Consider the following 23,719-nt stretch of genomic DNA (forward strand, 5'->3'; position numbering starts at 1 on the left):
AAATGACTTTTCTATGACTGTACAAACATAAATCTAAAATTATTAAGTAGAGGGAGGCAATAACTCTTGGTTTACTTGTTCCCATGATGTCATTTTCAACATAGGTGTGGTTAAAATATCTCTTTTATATTTCATTCATTTTTACTAAATTATTGCAGGGAAGCAGTGTGATTTAAGTTAGGGTTGCAGCCAGTAACTTTTCATTACAATGCCCCGTTCTTCTCTATTCAATGGTGAAAAATTAGTTTTGTCTGAAAATTTCCAGATTTATGATAATCAACAAGTATGTTTCTCTAAGAGTCAGAAGAAAATCAGTCATGCCGTTTTCTTAAGTATAGTTCATAGGAAATTTTCTAACTTGAAGATGTGAAATATTTGTGAGTGTTGCCATAATAAAAAGTGATTTGTTAGTCCTAACATAAACTCCAATATGAAGTCCAATGTTGTAAACCTATTTCCATATAATTTCCTTAAATTAAATATGTAATGAAATACTTTTATTAGTTGAGTTTGTTGCATAATGCATGTTACAGGCTCGATCCCACATCTACTGTGTGGTCTGGATTTTCTGGGCCTGCTGTGATCCTCTGCTCTCTCCTGGGGAAATTCTCTGCGGGTAGTACTGAGCACTGCTGAGGGCCTTTGCTTGTGCCTTGTGCTGTCACTGCTGGCTGTGAGGAACTGACATAAATCATTGCTGTAAAATGGTGATTGGGCAGAATTTTGCACTCGTTTCGTGCTTGATTTGCAGATGTATAAATGGTTGTACAGTACAATGATGAACTGAATCTCTGTTTTCTTCCATATTTTTCACAGGAAGCAGCCCTTGTATAACACTAATAAATTTGATGTCTAGTTAGAAAAACAATCCATTTTAGTGTTCTACCACACCGTGAAATAAAGTGAGGGTTGTACAGGCATTGCCAATTTGATTTATGGACAGAACTTCACACCTGTTCACTGCATAAGGCAGCAATCACGTACTCAAAGACACACATGTTAATGCATGGGGAAATGAGGGATCAGATGTGGGGGGTGTAGATTAATATGCCATATGTAACTGTACTCCTAACATTTCTTCATTTTTCAGTCTCAGCAGTATTTTTGTGAAATTTCATTTGATTGTAATTTTCTTAATTGAATCAAATGCACAGAAAAGCAAATCAAACCAAACCAAACCAGAACTGAAATTTCCCCCACCTTGTTCATCAAAGAAGTGGGTGGGAGTAGGGGTTGTGTAACACAGACCACTAGCATTTGAAACTATTTGCATAACTGCTAGAAATTACAGATTTCTGCATAGCTGGGTCTAATAAAACCAGATTGTAATTTCCTGCAAAATAAGTGCATCTCTAAAAGTGAAGTAAAAGATGGCCAGTCTTGACTTGAAGGTGTTGAATATTGAAGGGTGTACCCCTAGTTAATTTTTACAGTCGCTGATTGCCACCATTTGTAAAAGGTGTTCCTCATTTCTAGTGGGAATTTTACAGTTTCTCAGTGGTGGGTCTTGCCATGCCCTTATCTGATGGAACAAAGTGCCAGCTACTACCAGAAATCTGCAGACCGTGATCAGGTCACCTCCTAACCTTCCCATTGACAGGAAAACCAAATCGACCTTGTTAGATCTCCTGTGGAAGAACTGCATCTCCACAGGTAGGATTGCAACCATTTTTAAAAGAATTTTTCCAGTATGTTTTTGAGAAATTGACCTAAGTAGCAGTTTCCTAAGTAATACTGCTCCTTAAACCTACTTGTATTTCCAGTGGTCATACACCCAAAGCACTGTGGCAACAGCCTGCTCTTATGACTCACATTAACTGATTATCCATGACGTCCCGTGTATCTTTTCCAAGTTCTCTGATTTCCTGAATGCAATCTTCCATCTCAGATTTGACCTTCATTTATTTTATTGCATTTGGCCATATAAGAATATAAGTAAGCCTACTTTAGTGTTGTGACTCAGTTTGTTCCATATAATTTACTCTCATTACTGTAAAAACTCTTATCAGGTTTTTAGCATCCATAATTTTTTTCAGCAAAAAGTTTTTATTTTCTTCCACATTTTTCACAAAGACATTGAATGGCATGGAAATAATAACAAACCCACTTGGAATTACATTGAAAATACCCGACAGCATACTGATTCTCTATCTGCAAGTTTTCGGTTCTCTCAGTTTTCAATTATTTTATACGCTTAATAACTTTGCTCTGTTCTTTTAAGACTGTGAGGGCAGTCCTCAGCTAGTACAAATCTTCAGGCACTTGTTAGGAGGTTAATTGCTTAGGACTAGAGGGAATGGCCTCAGGTTGTGCCAGGGGAGGTTCAGGTTGGAGATTAGGAGACATTTCTCAGAAAGAGCAGTCAGGCATTGGAACGGGTTGCCCAGGGAGGTAGTGGAGTCACCGTCCCTGGGGGTGTTCAAGGAAAGGTTGGACGTGGTGCTTAGGGACATGGTTTAGTGGGTGACACTGGTGGTAGGGGGATGGTTGGACCACATGATCTTGGAGGGCTTTTCCAACTTTAATGATTCTGTGATTCTATGAATATCTTTTGTTGGTGTAAATATCAGATGAGAATGTGCTTGTGACCTGTTCAGCTGAATCCTGAAGCAGACATTCCATTTTATTCCTTTTTTTTTTTCCCTAAAAAAAAAATATTTTTTCTCTGTTTTTAACGTATTTTCTGTCTTAAAATGACCAAAGATGATATTGCTGTCAATCGTTCAATTTTATTTTAATATCATATACAAAATATCCATTCTACATTTCAACTTTAGATATTTTATATAAAATCCAATGTACAGTATCATAAATTTGTTTAAATAGTATTATCAACATAACTTTCAAGAGCAGTCAGTCCTGGAGCAATGCAGTCTTTTGTTAATTATTGTTCCTTTCAGATATCCCTGCTGTTTGGTAAAGAATCCAGCTTAGATTCTAGAAATATCCATCTGAACTCAGATTTGGTTCCTGTCAAAGCAAAAATCAACTTCCAGATTATTCCTTCTCAACTTTGTGTCCCACACATAGCTAGATAAAATCCTGTGCTGGAGTGTCCAGTTTCGGTGTGATTTGATGTCATCTGCTTCAGAGGTCATCTTCGTCTGATAAAGCATCGAGATAATCTGTATCGACATATAAGAGAAATCCAGAAAACAAGCTGTCTGCCCATGTTGGATCTGAAAAGAGACCGTTTTGGTCAGCATAGAAGATCTCGAGCCATACTTCGTCTTCTGGCTGAAGGTAGATCACCGTAGATCCAGAAGCTACATCGTGGTTTCCTGTGTTGGCATCAAATGTCTTTATCCGGTATTTCCCATTGTGAACCAGCCCGATCGCAAGGTGCTTGTTTGCCAAAGTGATATCATAAGAAAAATAATAAATCCCTGGGATGGCACAAATAAACTTCCCTGTGGAAGGGTTGTAATGCTCACCCTCATTGAAGAGGACTTTATTGAACACAATCGGTAATCTTTCCTCGGGGTAGCTGGTGGTGATGCCAACAGAAAAGGCAGATTTCAGCACGATCTGTCCACACTTACAGACCCCCGGTGCACCTGGCTCTCCTCGGTCTCCTTTATCTCCCTTAGGTCCAGGTGGTCCAGCTGGACCTACTTCACCTTTGGCACCAGCCAGTCCTCCAGGTCCTTTTTTACCAGACTGACCTTGGTCTCCTTTCTCTCCAGCTGGTCCTAATGGCCCAGTTTTTCCTCTTAAACCTTCAAAAACATTTCAAGTTAGTTAATCATTGCACTTATCATCTGAGTAAGTGATTGTGTGGGCTACTGGCTATGTCTGGACAAGCCAAGAAAGCAGGGAGAGAATTTCAAAATACTCCAAAAATACTTTCAAAATCTTCTGAGTTTGTGAAAGGAATGCCAAACTGGGACAGAGCAGGGGACCCCACAGTCCAGGATCCCCTTTTTTTTTCTATACACATCCTTCATTTTTCCCAATTTTGTTTTAGCATCTATGCACAGGAAAGTTACGCCTTTACATTTATTTGCCCATATCTCACTACATGCACATTTGGCATATCTAAAATATATCTGGATATTTTCTTTCTCTCACCTCATATACATGCATCACACTCAGGCCCACACAGGCACATACACCCATTCATCATATGCACATATAACAGTGATGGGGAAAGGGCTTATTTTGTTGTACTACTGTGATAATTTACACAAATATTCAATACCTGCGCTCCCTTTTTCACCTTTTTCTCCCTTCCTGCCATCTCTACCATCTCTTCCAGGAAGACCAATGCGTCCGTGTGGCCCTGGGGATCCGTTAGCTCCGGGGGGACCTGCGGGGCCTGGCAACCCAGGGATGCTACAGATATATCTGGTGTAGTAATTCTCTCCTTTGAACTGGCTTTGAAGAGGTTGTTCGCTTGTGTAGATGGCAAAGCTTGTAACGTAAAGCAACACAAACATCCTTGGATCTGGAAAAAATGCATATGTATAAGAGTTTATGCACATTATGGCTCTCTGATCACAGTCAGATGTCTGTGAGTGTGCTAACAAGCATCACACAGCGATGCGTTATGCACCTGTACATGCACAGGAAGCAGACGGGCATTTCCAAGTCAGCAAGGCAAGGGGGAAAGCCTGCCATGTTGAACATTTTTCTACTTATGATATATACTACTCTATGTCTTTCAAGTAGCCTGACATAGTGTAATCTTCAAACATCAGCTTTTTGGACCAAATTTTGACATTTACGAAAAAAGAATATTGATTTTTCAATGCCAAGCCCTTTGCTGGCATATTTTATTTTGTCTTTGTGACCCGTATTTTGTATATTTATATGTTACAGAGAATATAAGTCCTGCTGGAGGGAGCTGTACCTATGCCAGGAGGATATGCTGGTGGGAGCAACTTTTTCGAGTGAGGGCAAAGCTTGCACCTTCACTTCATTTTGAAGCCTGTCTGACTGTAAATGAATCTCCAGCCTGACTACTCATAGCAGAAACTTGCGGAGTCTGCAGAAGGGGCACCCGTAAGAGATTACAGCTTTGGTGCTTGGTTGCACACCCTGGTGACCATAGCACCAGTAACCGCTTGGCAGCAGTCAGATGTCCCATGAGGAACAACTATGAAGGGGCTTCCAGCCAGGCTTTCTCTTTAAGCCTAGCTTGGACTGTCACAAAAAGAACTGAGGCACAACATCTTGCAAGAAAATTATTTAAAGTATTCAGTATTGTGGTTGGATGTTTTCATAGGTGACTCAGAGTAAATTGGATTTCTCTGTTGCACAATATACACTGAGGGAATAAAGAAAAAGCACTGTACAGACAGGAATGTGCTGAGGAGTGGCAGTACCTGATATGCAAAGGTGTCTGAAGTTAGTGTTGCATTAGCTGAGACTCAGTCATGGGTCAGGTGAGATTCTGTGAGTCAAGCTCTTCCTTCTAGTTCACTGGCTGGATTCTCAGAACATGTCTGTGGGGGGTTTTGTTTGGGGTGTCCATTCCTTCAGAGCTAATTTACAACACTGAAGCAAATAAGAGTCCACTGGTTTCTGTGGGATGAAAAAGAAGAAATGGAGTGGGGGACTCAGAAAAATATCTTTGTGAAATACCTTTATTTTACAGTGAAGATCAGATTATTTCTCAAATTTATTAATAAAGAAATTACAAAATGATTCAATAAAGAAATTCTTCTTCAGCCACCTTCTCAGTTATATGATTGGCATTGACTGCTTTAAACAAAACAAAACAAAAACATAAACAGGTAGGTTTGCTTGCAGTTCAAGGTATTTCCTTGGCCATGACATAATACATGGCATGGCCAAATCTATTCAGCCCGGCAAAAAAACAGCATAGTCACACTTACATACTCATACACACTCTTTACTAAGAATAGGAAATGTGAGGCTGCATCTTGATACTGATGGCAATGCAGAAAAAAAGCATGAAAAGATTGTTGTTGAAGAGAAGTAAGTGATGCTCCAAAATTATCTTCAGTGGTTTATATTCTGCTTTTCATATTAAGCATCTTGTATCAAATTGGCAGAAACCAAACTATTAATTTTGCCATCATTTGATAAAGACTTACAACACAGGCAGGCACAACAGCTTCCAAGAGTGGATTAACATATGAATGTGTAACATCACAGGAGAAGAATGATAACTCCAAGGCAGTAGTTAGCTATAAGCTCAAACTTCACAGCAATGTTTGCTCTGATGTAATACTGAGGGCACCCAAATAAAGCTCACGGACTTAAATCGGGGACAACAAAGCTCTTTGCAGAGAAGACTAATTTAAAGCATTTAGACAGGAGGGAGCAGCTTGGAGGGAGCCGATGCCTTGGGCTGCCTGTGGATTTCACAGAGCTGATGGATAAGAAGCAGACACGACCTAAAGATCAAGGGCTGGAACAAAAACTGCCCTTTGCCAGATGAAAGTCTGAATCAACAGGCTCGATGTTCTCACACTGTGTTGTACATAAGCCAGGCAAAAAGAATATCAACAACTGCTGGGTTTGCCTATGTCCAGGATCTTCTACAAACCAGAACAAGAGCCTTCACACAGCTGCTTGTCCCTGGCTGGCCAGGAGCTTATTTGAGAAGCTGTCTCCAGCTCCCAGACCTTCCCTGCTGTTCTTCTCATGTGCCTGCAAGAAATTAATTAGTCTGGGACACGTGTGTCTGCTAAGGCCATGGGAATAATGTAATTTGGGGAAGGTAAGGAGACAAGGGATGTTGGGATAAGGTGTGCCTTAGAGAGCTGGGACACTGTAGTTGGAGAACCTGTTTGGGCAGGGAAAGGCATATAGGGATTGGAAAGTGATGAATATGTGGAGCTTTCAGCTATGGGTTGGGGGTCTTAAGGAGTGATGAGGCTGTAAACCAGAAAGGTGGGGTGGCAGGAAGGGGAACAGAGATGGTATTAGGAGAAAATCGTGATAATGTTCAGGTGATGATGTACAAAGTCTAGAATTTGGGCTTTGGAGTGATACAGAAGGCTACAGAAGGTACCCAGACAAATGACATTTGGGAAGGAGTGTATTAGGCCACAGAATCAGGGCCTGTTTTGCCTTTGACTTCTGACTCGTGCATTTCCTCCTGCATAAAGGTTGAGTTTTAAAAGGAGGGGTGGGCAGCGCCTCTCTTCTTTATTGCAGCAGTCTCTTGGGGAGTGTCAATCACCTCAGACCAAGAAAGGATGCACAGCATTGAATGCATGCCTCCTGTTTCCTGGGGAATGCCCTAAAGGGTAAATATTGAATGTGAATGATGACTTATGGCCATTCTCTTGAAATTTCAGGCAGAATTAGGAGGCCCAAATCAGAGTTTTCAGTTCAGCTAAGATCATGGACTTAGAGGGTGGAGTAAAACCCCTCCCGTATCAGTTTTTCAGGAGTCACCTATATACCAACAAAGTACTTGATCACATAGAGTTAACTGATAGGCAGAAAATGTCAAATATTAGTCTTAGCTTCTTGTTTCTGGTTGTCCTTTTCAAAAATAGACACTTTTGTCTGTAAGCTGGGATAGGAAACAATGTCATTATATGTGCCAAATATTTTTTGTTCAAAGAAAAACAACTTTTTGAGGAGTTCATTCTTTTATCCAAATCACAAAGCCAGAATAAGCAGATGGTATTCTTGTTAACAGCAATAACAATCATCTTCACCAGAGTCAGCACCAAAGATAATAATGATATGATTCTAACAGAGGATTAGAATAACGTTCCTCCAGGTTTAGAAAGTAGCATTTCAATACGTACCAAATCCAGTAGGTAGAGAAAGAGTGCACGCCAAAGCTTTCACTGGAAGACTGTAGACATGCTTATCACTTCTAACATACAGCGATTTCTGGAACAGGTTTATTAAATGAAGGTGGCACGAGCAACATGATTGCTGCCCTTGTGCATGAACCTAAAAGTTTGTCTGTTTTTTTTTTTTCAATGAGACAAAAATATTTTAAAAATTATTCTGGACCTAATATGTTGCAAATCTGTTGACATGACAGATCTACATTGGAAAGTTACTCCATACGTTGCATTCCTTTCAAAGATACATGCTGGGTAACAGGGTTGTTAGCATCAAGCCTTCAGAAAATCTCTCTGCATTTTCAACACACTCAGACTGTACTCATTAACATTTTTTTAAGCTTAAGAATTAAGGGGTATGTAGCAAATTCCCAGTTTTGAGACTTCCTGGTATATGATCTAATCTTCCTCCCTTGTCCAGCTATGCACATCTTAATTTTAAATTTTACTAATTGGCATTGGTATGAAACAATCATAAAAGATTTCCCATCAATCTTTTATAAATAAAAGCCAGGTCAAAAGCCAGTAATTGTTAGTCACAAGCTATCCTGGCTGTATTCCTGCAAGCTCTGAGTTCACTTCCAGCACATATGCACAAACATCTGAGAAGAAGGGGAAAATGTATTTAACTTCCTTGTGAAAAAAAGATGTAGATGAGAAGTATTAATACTCCTGGTCCCTTCCTGTCTGCAGCACTGGCAATGGCTTATCAGTGCAGAACATGACAGTGTGTACATACTGTGCCTCTCAAACAACAAAGGCTCATACTGCTTCACATCACTGCACCTTGCATCCCCACCGTGGCATGGCCAGGTCTTACCCAGCTCTCCATCCACAGGAGATCTGTGGTAGAAGAAATGAGGTGGAGAAGGAGGTAATAAATCACAACGAGAAAGAGAGAGACACCCTTGACAATTAACTCTCTAACTGTGCTTTTCCCTTGCAAAACATGCTCCACATTTTCCCCAAGCCAGTTGTGTCTACATGTTCAGAGGGCCCAAACCTGCTGCTAAGTTTGACACCACCACTAACCGCCCTATAAAGCTTCAGGAAGAGTGGCATGGAGTTCAGCATGCTAAGCACTGCAGGTTTTTTTGCATGAAATGTTTTTTATGTTATCTAAAATAAAAAACAAAACGCCTTTTTTTGTTTGTTTGTTTGTTTGTTTGTTTTGTTTTTGTTTAGCAATTTTATGTTGGCCATTCACCTCCAGTTGAACCTGGGCTTAGGGATGTGCCAGTTTTGTTTTGTGTGACAGAGACTGTGCTGGATTTCCAGAGCTCCACCTGTGCCTTGCATGAAAAGAATCAAGCCCACAGGTGGCCATTGCCACACTCTGTGGGTTGGTGACACAATCCAGCAATCCTCACGTAGTTTCACATTGTCTTTATTTCCCTTAAGAGGGATAGAGTGACCTGAAACTTTCTGAGCACTCTGAACTTTTGATTCCCAGTCCTAGAATGACTGATCATGTCCAAAGGGATCAGCTAGTGGAAAAGAACATTAGCTAAATATTTCTGAGAAAACAATTCATAACGGCCTTATTAGCAGTGCTGACATTTAATGGTCTCATTTGCTTCAGTGTGCACTCAGTCATGTTTGAACAGCCTCCTTCATAACCAAGTTGAGTGCAGTCAGATTCTTCAACCATGTCTTCACAAAAAAATAGAGAGTTATAATCAAGACCAGAAGTTCAATGTGTTTGATTTTTAAAATATCAGAGCAGTGAGAGTCATTTCATTTCTCAGTCTCTGACTTGAAACATACTGTCTCTTTCTGGTTCCAGCATTTCTTATTATTTACAAGGTTGTTTTTGCTAAAAATGCCCTAGAATCTGATAAAGGCATGTATCAGTGAGATAGCCTGCCTCAGCTTGGGGGAATTTTCACATGAGGGCTGGCAAGCGAAGCAATTTTGCCACTAACTGCACCAGAACATAGAACAAGATAAATGAAACCTGACAGAATTTGTCTTGACAGGCAGCTGTGAAGTTAGGCCATTTGCCTACAGTTCGCAATGTGGAGACAATAAGAAGTTTGTATGCAATTTCTTCCTTACTGAAAAATGGTCAATATTTCACTCTGGAAGACTCAGGATCCTTACACCTAGGCTACAGACCTTTTCAAAAGGTTCCTTTATTTCCCTAAAAAAAAAAAAAAAAAAAAAAAAAAGGAAAAAAAAAAGAGAGAGAGAGAGAGAGAGGAGCCATAAATCACAATAAGCTGGCTTCAGGGATCACTTGAAGTTTGCAGGTTTAATTATGAATCTGATCTGGAGTCAAGATGTGGAAGTATGTAGGCATCTTAAAGATGTGGATGGATGCCCAGAGCACTCTCTCTGTCTCCTGAGGAGCTCCCTTCAGTTCAGGCAGGCTTCCTTGTACTGGTTCCTCCCCAGTTTTGCCAGAGTTGATGAGAATTTCCATCTCCTACCTTAGATCATTCAGATTTCCAACCCAGTGATGACAAAAGTGAAGTGGAAAACAGACTGGGAAATTCATTATGGATGTTATGGAAAGAGCTAAGATAGCAGAAAAAGAAAATGTCAGACTGCTGGGCACATAAGAACAAACAAGAACAAAATTCATAGATTGTTGCCACACATCATAGGGGACTTACTTCCACTGCCTTGTGCTCACTTTCCTTCACACCTGGGTTTTGTGAATGAAAAGTGCATAAAAAGTGCCCAGGGGTGAAAGACAGCTAGCAAAGTGAGCTCAGGACACAGAGAGCAAGCCCAAATTTGGGCACTACACTGTTTTTTGTTTGTTTGTTTGTTTGTTTGTTTTTGGCTAAATGGGTTCTAGTCCCTGGGCATGGCTTAATTCTCACCCACTCATGTGAACGTCATTTGTTAGCACACAGGCACCTCTGAAGTCTGCTTCTCCGTCACCCTGGTGCTCCCTTGGTGACAGCGTATTGTACCAAAGGACAGTGTTCACTGTCTTATCCAGAGAAGGAAGCTTTCGGACCCCAAAAGGGACACTCCTCCCCCAGCACATCGTTGCCTTCTGGAAGCCCATCAGATGATATCACCCAGGCACAGTGCCTTTCTGGGAACCCTGCAGAAAAGCAGGCACCCAGCCAGGGATGACATCTCTACATCAAACCCAGCAAAGATCGAGGAAGCAATGTAATTGTTTGGTCAGGGCTAATCCAGCTGATTAGCCCCAAATTGGTCTGGGGAAGGCTCACACAAACGTCTCTGCTGGAGGAGCAGTGGAAACCATGGCCTGGGGCAGGGAGCAGCCAAAAGTGGTGATCTCCTCTCCCTGTTGTGCTCTATATGGAAGAGTTCACCTGTACAGGTTTGACAGGAGTGAATTTTTTTTTTTTTTTTTCACACTGCAAACACTTAACAGTTATGTTAGCAACATTTTAAGTGTACAGAGGGTCCCTCTGTGCTGCTGTTTTAACACAGCAAGCCATTAAATTTTCCAAGAGGAGAACTGGAAACTTTGCCAATGTGGGAAAATCCCCACCCAATGCTGGCATGGCAGAAATGGTTTGCTAAACGCTATTTGTTGTGGTCCTTTCATTTCATGCGATACTGTAAATGGTCTCTAACGCACTGGGGAGTGCAAATGTAGTATAAAGGCACCTTTCCCTTCTCTGTAGAATTAAATTGTGACACCTTAATTTTCTAACTCCAAAATTTGGATAAGTATGCATGTCTGACAAGACAGTTAAAGATTGATTACTTTTTATTTATATGACTCTTAGAAGATGGAAGGCATTGTGAAGTTCCTATAGTCTCAATTTTATTCCTGCGAGTGTATGTGTAGCCACATAAAAGCAGGAATTTCTGAAGTGCTTCGTGCTGGGAGCCAAGGCAGGTGCTGCCAAGCTGTGCTCCCAGGAATGCAGAACTGCATATACCAGCAGGGCTCAGACAATACCAGCCCTGAAAAAATCTCATTACAGCTCCCAGGTTTCTGCTTGAGAACCTTCACAAGATAACTGCATAGTCATGTGTTTGAAAACAGATGTAGCAAACCTGTATTATGGAATTAGATATTCCTGAGTAAGAACCTGTATTCTGGAATTAGATGTTCCTGGGTGAGAAGTAATTTTGTGGTGCTGAGACCTTTGGGCTAATTTATGAAAGTTACAATTTATGAAAAGCCTTTGTCAGACCCAGGCTGCACAGGCTTACAGAGCTCAGTGCCTGAGCAACATGTAGCCTCCAAATGCTGCTAGATCTCTTGCAGGACTACGTCTGCAGGGCACTGCACCACCCACTGCCCAGAGTTAGCTGCAGTGTCTCCATCTTCTGACCTCTGGTGCATCATTGTCATAGAATCGTAGAATCAGAACATCACGAGTTGGAAGAGATGAAAAGGATCACCGAGTCTAACTCCTGGCTCTGCACAGGACCACCCAAAAAATCAGACCAGACATCTGAGAGCATTGTCCAAATGCTTCTTGAACTCAGTGCTCAGGAACACCAAAGGGGGAACCTCAACATGAAACTTAATTAAGCATGACTTTACGGAGAGGTGGTGGCTGTGAAGCTGAACCTTACAGAGGTGCGTGTCTCAGGAGGCCTTGTCTCATCTACAGAAATGATAGATGCATTTAAAAGCTTAAGCCTTGCTCTAAACCAGTGGGGCTGGAACTTCTGAAAGACTGAGGAATTTTGAAAATGGCACCAGTTCTTTGTAGCCTTAGGTGCTTTTCAAAACACCACCCTGCAAACTGAGCGAGATCTTCTGACATAAGACCACATTAACAGATGCCTGAGCCTCTGAGACTGCCGGGCTGCCACATTCGGAGCACCCTGAAGGTCTGACATGGGACTTGTCAATGTGTGAGATAAAATCCTGGCCTGGAGATCAGCGTAGTTTCCTGATGATTAGTGGCTGTGCAGAGAAAAATCCTGGTCTCATGGAGTGAGCCTACCTCAAAGCTATTACTTCAACAGCATTACCCCTATATTTACACTGGAATAGAAAAAGGGGAATTTTGCCTGTTTCAGTCGCATTTGTGATTGTTATGGTTAATGTCAGATTCCGGAGATAGGAGCCAGGGAGATATAAAAATAGAATGAAATTTATGTAATGTCTGCTTTTGGGTAATAGCATGTTTTTTAATTACACTTCTTCCTGATTAAATCAAATCTTTAAACAAGTTGATTTTCAGTGAGATTAACATCTTTGTCTGTGAGGCTGAAGGACACGCATGTTAGAAAGATAGCTCTAAACAGTTCTGAGCCGTAAAATAAATTAAATATCAATCCTATATGGCGTAATGCATTCTATTGAAACAAAGGCTTGTGTTTCTGCAGAAGAGCAGAGAGGATGATGCATCGTGCTTCCCATCACGCTTCACAGAAACGCCAGCTCCAGCCAAGCCCACCCTCTGGCACCCACACAGCGCCTGCATTTCTAGTTTACGGGCCTGATTTTTGACAACCTTACATCCAGTGTAGGTGTGTGTGTCAGGGGAGGGCTGGCTGCTCCCCTGGGAGCACTGGGGGCTTGGGATGGCAGCCAGGGCCTGCCCCACCACCCCAGCAGGGAGCAGGCCATCAGGAATGGCTGTGGGGTTGTGTGAGGCTTAGCTGGGACATCGGCCCACGGGTGGTGGCCAGCGGGGCTGAACTGGGTCCTGGGCCACGGCAGGGTGGGGACAATCCATCCCCTTACTGCCCTCCTGGCTCTGGCAGTTGGCACTTATTCAAAGAGGAAAAAAAAAAAAAAGAAAACAAGACACTGCCAGTGTCCTGGTCTGGCAGTTTGAGCCCACTCTACACGTAGGGAAATTATACTTTTCAGCAGAAGGCATGTAAAGATCTGTTTAATTCCGTATGGATCCGTGACCTTCTCCCTGCTGCGGCATTCACCGTGCTGCATGGCCGACTGCTGCCCTTCAAGATTTGCTCTTTCTTTCATCAGCCTCCCGAGGAGAACCATTTCCGTGGTGGGCTGTTTGGATTTGCAGGCTCTCAGTCTGAATTATTATTATTATTTCTGAATGTACAAACTGCTATGTAATGTGAAGATGTAAGTGTCAAGCTTGTTGATTTGAAGAAATGTTTGGATTGTTCCTACAGCACATTGAAAAATCTCAAATCCATTAGAAGAGCTTTTTGCTTATTGTATTTCTAATACCGACACTAATCTTTTTCCCTCTGTATTTCTGACTTGGACATTTCAGGCATGCAGCTTTAAATCTCCAAGAAAAAAATCTCAGGAAGAAAAAATATGTATTATTTCATTTATATGTTTTATAATTTACACAGACCTTGAAAGAGACAAACTAATGCTGTTGTAGAGCATGAGTCTATCAGTCTGTTTTGCCAACTATTATAATCTAGTATAGATCCTAATTACAAGATACTCTAACAACCCTTTAGAAAGAATTTAACAAGTAGAAGATATTGAAAAGGGGAAAAAAGGGTGGGAGAAGAGAGGAGAGGAGAGCAGAGCAGAGCAGAGCAGAGGAATTATGAATTCACTTAGAAAAATGAAATTTTTACTGAGATGATAACTTCAATTTGGTACACATAATCATTTGTCAGCCTGATTCTGTACACACTGAAATCAAATGGAAATCTTACTGAAGGTGTTAGATCAGATTCACAGAGAGGAAGAAAGAAAACACAGCACAGATTTTTCTTTCAGGAGATCTATTTTCTATTTCTTGATCAGCTGAATGTCTATTCTGTGGCAATTATTTAGGTTTATGTGCTTCTGTTTCTTCATCAGTAAAACAACATCAATAATAATAGAGATAATATTGCTCTGGTGATGTAAAAGCAGGTTATTTCAAAAGCACTTTTCAGATTCTTTCTTTCCTAAGTAATTGGGAACTGACATTTCATATTTCAGATCAGTTCTCTTGTGGGAAATTAAAATGGATGAAATCAGCATAATTCTTGCAGTTTCTTCAGTGCTGTGCAGATGAGGTCTAGTGTCTGAGAGTTGGTCAATTTTGACTTCATAACAAAGCATCAGACGTACCCCTGCTTGTCACTAAGAACAAAATTCAGGCCTCATGGAGCTAGGCATAGCCCCATCAAAACCAGGTGCCTTGTATTTATATCTGGCCTTGAAGGTGTGTTCTCACTTAAGTTCTTGCAGCAATAATTTTACTGTTTTTTGACATTCATCCTATCTGAGAGGTGTTTGTTTCCCTAGCTTCTCCCCAGGGACAGCAGGAAGAAGATGCAGCTGCCAGTCACCTTGACACTCGTTGGAAGGAAAGGATGACCTTGGGCTGCTGACGAGAGGGCTTTACCTCAACTGTGTTCTCCGTGTGAATGGTGCCTCATGGTGAGCGCAGCAGGCTCTACATGGGACATAAGTGGGCATTCCTGGGTGGCCAGAAGGTCTCAGAGTGTTTGGTAACCAATTTAATTTAATTTTCACTTGAACATGCCATGATCTCAGCCTGCCAACAGAAGTCCCACCTAGCCTTGAGTCACAGGGTATTAGAGTCATCCTAGGAAGACCATGCTCCATCTGGTCTTCCCCACACTGATCAAGTTGCCACTGTGTGGCAGCCAGCATAGACGGAGACTTCTTACCCAAAAGCAGTGTATAGTGGATGTATATTTAGTGGACCAAAGGCTGTGTGGTACACTGTGCCCTGGGCATACCAGCTGGATTGGCCAGAGACAGCACCAGGGTTATTCTTCTGGGGAAGGACTGAAAGGGAGACACAAGCGGCACAGAATCACATCCACAGGTGACACAGTCTTGCAGACACATCTGTAGTGCAAACAGCCTAAGACAGTGGTATGTGGGAGGTTGTGCCAACATATGAATATTTCTTTTTTAAAAGAAAAAGTGATTATAGATAACCCTCTTTGTGAATCTCTAATCAGTGAATATGACTTTGCCTTATTTTGATATCCAGCCTTATGTTCAGGCTTCTGATTCAGGTGTATATTGATATAATTTACAGTGACAATGATAAACTCAGTGTTACCTTACAGCTGCATCCCCATGACAGCTGTGTGCCATAAGCATTTTTGCATTTTAAATAGCAACCTTGATTTAAAGGTATTATTTATCTCTTAAGGAATTCTTGCTACTCTAAAACAAACAGTATTCCAGAGTCACTTCTAGTGAACTGTCACCCAGAAATATCTTTACAATGCCATATTAAAAAGAGAGAAAGAGTCATGCATAGCTTAGAGCACATTCACTTCAAGTTTCCATGGGGGTAAAGATTTCTGCAGTTTCCACTTAGATGACAACCTGTAAAGATCCCAAATGTATTTACTTGCAACTAAAGATGAAAATACAAAAAAAGCATGGCCAAGCTTTCTGTTGCCTTGGTTAAATTACCATTCCTTTCAGCAATAAAAACTATTTATTATGGCATGGAATTAAGATACACAGCTGAAAAAATTCTTTTTTTTTTTTTTTTTTTTAATTTTTATTTTTCTAAGGTAAGGTCTTTCAGATGGATTCAGGCAGTTATTATCCCTCAGCCAGGGCATAATTTTATCTTAATCAAGTGTTTGTATGTGTGCACGTGTGCCTGTGCACACGTAGACTAGTGCACCTTTACATAGCCAAAGATGTTCTGATTCTCACAGCTTTTCTTCAAGGCCCTGGAGCCTGGTGGATGCATTTTGTGTCAAGTCTATTATTAAAGTGTTTTTTTTTTTTTTTTTTTTTTTTTTTTTTTTTTTTTCTGTTTGACTTTGACCGATAGAGTTAATTTTGTTTAATACAGATCTATTCTCTGATGGCCTGAATTAACGATCTCCTTAGATTTGTTTCCAGCTGATAAACAGCAGTAAGCTGGCATGTAATAAGCTGTTTTGTTCTTTTTATCGTTGTGATAGGTATCTTCATTGGGCATTGCAGAGAGTACTATTTTGATATTTGCGATTTTGTTTCTTGCTTAAAATACACATTATGCCTTGAACAGGATAATTGCAGCTGAAAAGCCCCTATGCTCAAACATCGTGTCTTTCCTGCTTAGAATTCCCACTTTCTTTCTGCAAGATGCTATTATCTGTTATGAGGCTTCTGGTTTTCCTCATTCTCTGGGAAAGTTTAAATTCATTTTATGTGTACCCATGCATACACACACAGTGAAAAATTAAAAAATATTTTATAAATTTATCAGCTTGTGGGGGAAAATGTGGAAAAACAATTTGGAGACAATTTTATCAATGCTGGTTCTGTCTTATAGATTTATTTTTTATTCTGCTTCCTTTATTAATGCACAAAAGTAGGTTTCTGTAGAAGTTCATAAGCCACTGCTGTTCCTTCTCCATAAAATTAATTGGTGTCCCAGTTTGTTCTCTTGGGGCAATTAAGAAATCATCCATAACAGTCATTTTGTTATGTCTCTTTTTTTTGACTTAATGTGAATGACTGCTAACTATGATCACAAGCCTGTTTAGCCCAGTCCTTTGCCCTCTGGCAGTGTCCTGCAGCAGGCTGTTGCGCTCTTTCCTGAGGAGGTGGGCAGCATATGGTCATACTTGCCCACAGGCTGTTTTCCTGCTTCTGGTATGCAGCGCAGGTCTTGTGAACTGGAGATAATTTCTGAATCTTTATATTCTGTCAGCCTCGCTGGACTCTTTTTCCATAAACTTGGAACTGGTTTAAACTCTGGCTTTCCACATCAGTGAATTTGTTGGATTAATTATGGACAGAACATATTTGTCTCCTTTCAACCTTTTTGACTTCTTTAGATGTTTTTAATGGATATTCTCATTTGATTCCCTGTATTTCTTGCATTACAACAGACAATGATTAATCTGCTCTTTAGTATGTTATCTTTCTCAGAGAAGCAGTAACTTTGGAGTCCTTATGGTTGCCACAAATGTTTGAGTTGAGTATTTTAAATGTACAATTAGAAATTAACTGGCTATGTGGTCAGCTGAATTGTAAGAGTCATCTGCTCTTTTCCTCTGGTGTATCAGCATTAGCAAGCAAGATTTTGAAAGACATACAAGTTCAGCAGGTCTAACTAACATCTTTACTGCTTTCATGTTACATTCTCGGATCTGTGTAGACTCATCGTCTCTAACAAAGATACAGAAGTGCAGCTGCAAAAATGCAGCTGCTTGATACGTTGTTATCTGGTCTCTGCCAACAATGTGCAACATGGGACACAATCTCCCTGATGCAGTGATTGTCATTCTGCAGTACTTAAAAGCCAAGAAAAGTAGTAAAAACCCACAAATATAACATTTTCCAGGAAACATCAGTGGTTCTTATAGGAAAAACGCTTTGAATACATCAAAGCTCCATAAACTCTCATGGGTTTGCTACAGGCAGCTGAAAGAACAGTTCTCCAGATACTCTGTAAAATATTGCTTGTGGTGACACACTTCTAACACAATAATCATGGTTTCATAATACAGATGTGTCTTGTTATTATTCAAAATGAAGTATGCTTATTTATCTGTTTTAACCACACAAATTTTGCCAACCCTTGCTTTGCTGTCCAGAAGTAGCCAGCTGGATATAGCGTTGTCACAGATGACCACGTGTCCTCACAGACAGCACTGGTGAGGTTATGTGGTGATGATGGTCGTCATCCCCTGTCAGGGGAGCTCCTGTCAGGAGCCCAAATATCAAAATCTGTCCTGCTCCTAGCAGGCATATGGTAGAAAGACCCCTTTTCCCTTTGTCCCCAGGCTATTGGGATGTGGATTCCTCTAGCTTTCCTCTTTAATAGCCAGACAGTGAGGATGAGGGTGAGAAGGAAGGAGAGATGGAGCAGCATGAAAAGCCCAGCATCTGTAAGCAGCTGTATGTCCCTCGAGATTGCCACCACGTCCTCATGGGATAGAGAGAAAGGGGCAGAGGTCTGGAGAGCAGCAGAGAGGTGTCCCCAGGCAGATTGCATGTGTCAGTGAAAAGGCTCATCCACCCTGAGTGATGCTACCGCTGGCCAAGTTGAAAGAGAGAAGTTGTTAAATGGAAATCTCAGATGTGGAGCTCTATTTTCCTGCCAGAAATCTAGCCAAAGTAGACTATTTGCTATACTGGACATTCAAGCTGTGATGAGCCTAGATATCACAGCCTCTCTTTTTGAGGTCTATCTGCAGCCTGCAATAGGGATGCAGTTTGCCAACAGCTGCAGAGGATGTCTGTTGGTAAGTCACAGGGTGTATGGCATTGCCCTCACCCCCCCCCACACTGGCTCTGCCCTCTTGTTTGTGGACATCTAAAGACTGATCCTGTCTTATAGACCATGGAAATACAGATTCTGTGCAGGTGGTACCGCTTGTGCAGAAGTAATCACAGCCAAAGCAACCTCCTCTCTAGAGGGCCCTGACTGAAGAGAGGGGGCAACAATGACTCACAGTGTGTTAGCAAAATCAGTGGTTTTGGAAAAAAAAACCCTTTAAGCGAAGAGATTTGGGAGTTTCATCTGCAAGAGAAATGGAGGTAGCCAGAGGTTGATACCAGTTACCATAAACATACCACAAAATCTCTGCATAAAGGCAACCAAAATTGTTTGAAGTGCATCTGTTCCCTTCTGCTCATTGTTTCCCCCATGCTGCAGCCTGTCTATATAAGATAAAGCAGCAAGAAATATCAGGAGGTTTTCAAGATCATGGTCTTCCCCATTCTTCTGATTTACTTTCATCACAGGCGAAAACTTATAGACCTTTGACTCTCGTTTATAAACAGACAGCCTGGATAACATTAGCAAACATAAACACTACTCTCCCTGAAAATCCTATTTTAAACACAGATTTGTAAAGAACAGTTTTATCTTTCCCATCTGTAACTAGTTAAAATTTCAATTGTTTTTCTTAAGAAGAATTTTAACAGCGGGTAGTAAGGATGAGGTGGAGTAAAAGCAATTTAAATTGTAGGGTTTTTTTATTAAGAGTTTAGAAAAATCTATTAGAGACCTGGGTTATCTGCAGCTTCCAAATGGTGCTGAAAAAATGATGATGCTCTCAGTTGTCATAGATGATTTTTTTTCATTTAATCTATATGATATGTTTTTCTAACATTTATGCACAAACTTGCACTGGTTTATCTTCAAATAATGTAGCTAAATAAATGCTGGATCCTCAGTGGATGCCTTAATTGATCTAGAATCAACCAATTTATTTTTATTTGGCGCAAGCTGGAATAAAGAGCTATAAAATTAAAGATATAGCCAGGCACTTGCTGCAGAAATGCATGTACCCATTTAAAAGGTAACTATTTCTCTGCAGTCTGTTACTGCTGCTCCTTTGGGCTCCCTTTCTTGGTGGATCAGCCTCTTCCACAGGCTCTCTAGCCTGCCTGGCTCTGTGCTCAGTTGGATGGGGAGCATCTGCATGCTCTGCAGTCCCATGCTGTCTTGTAGGGGAAGAGGAGAGCCAGCTGGGTAGGAGAGGGAAAGGTTCCCTCATGGTAAATGGCTGACCAGGGCATAATGCAGTACAAGCCATTCGTACACTCACTGTACGCTCTGAAATCAGCTGCTTCGGCTACAAGATGGGGCTCTGCATTGCCACAGACACACGGTCCTTCCACTGCACTTGTGGCCACCTTGACCAGGAGACCTCAGCAGGTGGCAGCTTCTTAAAGCACTTCATCAGGATTCACCAGACTTATCTGTTGTAAATTAGGGATGCTCGAGTGGCCAATACGTCCTCATTTCCTTCTGGCCACTTCGCAACATGGGCAGGTGATGACAATTTTCATCCACTGCTGTTGTTCACTAGGTGAATGGGAGCCAAAGCACTAAAAGTGTCCAGATGGGTGCTTGCACTGGTCTAATTAAATCAGTTTTGAAACATCTTTAGGCTGTGGACAGATGTTCATTTTGTAAAGAGCCATGCCAGATGAAGAGTACAAGCCAAGCCACTGGAGGTTATTGCCCTCACAAGTCTGCTGGCAGAGCCACCCCAGATCCTCCTGAGCTTCAATAAGGTGCAGACGTGATCTTCCACTGCTCAGGTGGTGACAGCTGGGGGGGTCACCACCTCCTGCCCACACCTGCCTTCCAGCAGCCAGGCTTGCTGGGCACTCCAACGTCTGTCTCCTGGCCTGTTCCAGTCAAAAGTAACCAGGTCAGCCTGGGCAGTGGGATTCTTCCATGTGCTTGGGTTTGTTTTGTCTGGAAAGGAGTGGGGAGCCCTGTGTGGCTGAGGAATGGGGGGAGCACAGGAGGTGAGTTTGGGTTGGCACAGCTGGATCCAGAAGAGGCCATCCATCCAAGGCCCTCCTGTGCTGGGGTGAGAGCAGGAACCTGTCCTGCTGCCAAAGCCCTGAGGGGCCGTCTGTGGGCCAGGAGCTCTGGAGAGCAGCAGGGGATGGTGCTGCCTGTGGTGCTTCAGCTGGACCTGTCTGAGGACATCCCCTCACAGCTCTACCCGTGGTCCTTGCACAACACATGGAACCGCTCTGGGCTGCTCACCTACCAAAGTCTTGGCATGGACTTGAGCTGGGGCTGCAGGGTTTGAAGAAGGAGTGTAAAAGGCTGTCCAACCCAAACAATGAATCTTTTCTCCTGCCGAAGCTGTTAAATCTTTACCAAATGTGTTAATGTGTGTACACACAAAGCATGACACAATGTTGACCGAGTCTGGTGAGCTGCTGGCTGCAGTTGACTGATACTATCTTAGCAGGCGGTATTGAACTTTTAATGTAACACCAGAGTCAACTGTGTCTGTTCATTTGTCATGATGGTAAGAAGGCAATCTGAGTCACCTTGGTCATCTCCATTACCCAGGACACCCAACCACGTCAGTTGTATCAAGAAATTAATGACTAATTTGCTGTGTATTAATGTGCTTCTATTTATTGGTTGTTTCACCAGTCTCCACAGTTTCCTTCATGCTCTCCAAGCAGTGAAGAAAGCATGTTCCCTGTTCCACGGAAACACAGCATTTATGTAAGTTGAGAGTGCTCCTGGGAATATCCATTTACTTAAGCCTGTTTGCAGGTCACTTCTTACCGAAGCTTTCCAAAGTTTCAGCAGCCCTGCTTACAGCCAGCCAAGTGAAAGACCAGCAACAGGAGCAGCAGAAGAAAGGGAAGCATAAGCAGCTTGGATGGGGACAGAGATCATCAGAGCAGAAGCTAAGTTGGCTGTGGTGCCTTTGCTGGGTCATACGCTGGTTTTGAGCTTGGCATTTGATGGTCTCTGACCACCAGATGGCATAAAGAATATTGTTACACGCATCAGCTTGCTGCTGAAACATTAAGTGTTGGGTTCACATTAAAGTGGATTCTTACATTGCTTTTATGCAGAGGCATATTTTATTGTTTCTCTTAGATGTAAAAATGTATCAGGAGGTCTCATCCTACTGAAGGGAAATCAACTTTCACAGCAAAATTCAGTTTCAAATAGCAAGTGCTGCTTAAAGAAATGCCTTTCTCAGGTGCAGGGAAAATATAGCAGAAGATGAGGGGAAGAGAGGTTGCTTTGCTAATTGGATTACGGGACCAGGCACTAAAATAAATCATCAGTTCTCATCTTGGTTCTGATAATGATTCTCCTTGTAGCTTTGGGCAAATCACATAATCCGCTTCATTTCTCTATTTCCATATGAAGGGCAATGATTTCCTGCCTTGCAGTGGTGCCTGAGGAGTTAATACTCATAAAGCACAAATGGAGAGAAGAAAAATATTAATGACACCTGAAAGCTACTTGCAAGAAAGAGCTCTCCTGGTTTGTCTGTTCTGCACCACCCAGCTGTTGCTGTGCCAATGTGATAGCTATAATGAGACTATAGAGTATGGAGAAATGTACAGCATACTGAAAGAAATATTACTGAGTGCTGCTCAAAGGAAGAGATACTACTGACAGAAATGGATTAACATTTGTTGTTGTTGTTGTTGTGTTTTCAGTGTAATATGTTACGGAAATCTCATGGTGAGTGGAAACAGCCTGCCTGCTGTTCCCCCAAACCCTTTTGAGCTAAAGAAACAGGCTGATGGCTGGCAGCTTGCACTGCTCTCTGATTTATACCTGTGCTCCGGCTTCCCTGCCTCTGGTTGAATTGAACATTCAAGTTCAAACCCAAAACTTCGGTGCAGTCCCTGGTTCAGTTGCTTATTCAGAATTAAAACCGTGAGTTATTCGGAGAACTTTGCAGCTGCTGTGGAAGTTAATGTTGCTTGTACATCCTCAGGAATCAAGCTTGATGATTTTACCACTGAAATATGTGATCTGATTATAGCGGCTTGTGATATTGCCAGATCATAAACCAGTGTACTTCTGAACGCCCTTAGGAGATAAATGAAAAAGGTAGGGAACCCATTTTAAATTATCAGTGACTAGGAAAATCTCACAACAGCAGTTTGTATTACTGCTGCGGTCATGAGATGACGTATTTCTTTTTTATTCTTATCTTTATTGAGTGCAGTGGATGTGAATACCCTAAGAAGAGCCAAAGGATTTTACAGGTATATCTGGAAATTTTCATCATTTGGAAAGAAAAGATTTAGAGGTTCAGATAAGGACAGTACTGAAGAAAGAGAACTTGGCATGATGTCCCTGAGAAAAAAATACTGTAACAATGAACAATGATATTCAAGCATGCTTTATATGCTGATCTCACTGCCAATGAAAAGAGACTGACTGTATGTCTTCCCATAATCACTGAGGGTATTTATGGCATAAATGTAATTTTTGGTTTATCTGAAACTGAGTTTTATCAGCTGTCCTTTAGCAAACTGAAGAATCAGACTGTGAATGAGAGAGACATGAAAACTGTCAGACCAAAACATACCCAGCAAAACAAATGATTACTGATTGACCTTGAAGAAAACTGAGAAAACCAATTTTAATAACAAAAATAAGATACTGAAGTGCCATAACTGCAGTGCCAAAATGATTTCCAACTACTCACAAGAATATCAGCTTTGTTTTTCCAGCGATAAATTTAGTTTTTCCGCTTGTCCCCATTGCACATTTTAGCGATGATGTTGGAAATCTTTCAATTTCCATTTAAGATTTTTAAAAGCAAATAAAGTTATCTTGGCAGCCTCAGGGAGAGCTAAT

General features: G+C 41.5%; 1 protein-coding gene across 1 annotated transcript in view; it reads right to left on the minus strand.

Moving 5' to 3' along the window:
* Window positions 1-2,709: 2,709 nt before the first annotated feature.
* Window positions 2,710-23,719, minus strand: part of C1QTNF7 (C1q and TNF related 7) — a 33,996-nt gene continuing 12,986 nt past the window's right edge. Inside the window, exons 2-4 of the mRNA XM_035326104.1 lie at window positions 5,328-5,526; window positions 4,202-4,447; window positions 2,710-3,719 (exon numbers count right to left, since the gene is read on the minus strand). Coding sequence (XP_035181995.1) covers window positions 3,088-3,719; window positions 4,202-4,439 — 870 coding nt within the window. The 5' untranslated portion in view covers window positions 4,440-4,447; window positions 5,328-5,526 and the 3' untranslated portion in view covers window positions 2,710-3,087. The remainder of the gene's footprint in view (window positions 3,720-4,201; window positions 4,448-5,327; window positions 5,527-23,719) is intronic.

This window comes from Oxyura jamaicensis, chromosome 4 (genome assembly GCF_011077185.1).
Source record: "Oxyura jamaicensis isolate SHBP4307 breed ruddy duck chromosome 4, BPBGC_Ojam_1.0, whole genome shotgun sequence".
In the NCBI taxonomy this organism is placed as follows: Eukaryota; Metazoa; Chordata; class Aves; order Anseriformes; family Anatidae; genus Oxyura; species Oxyura jamaicensis.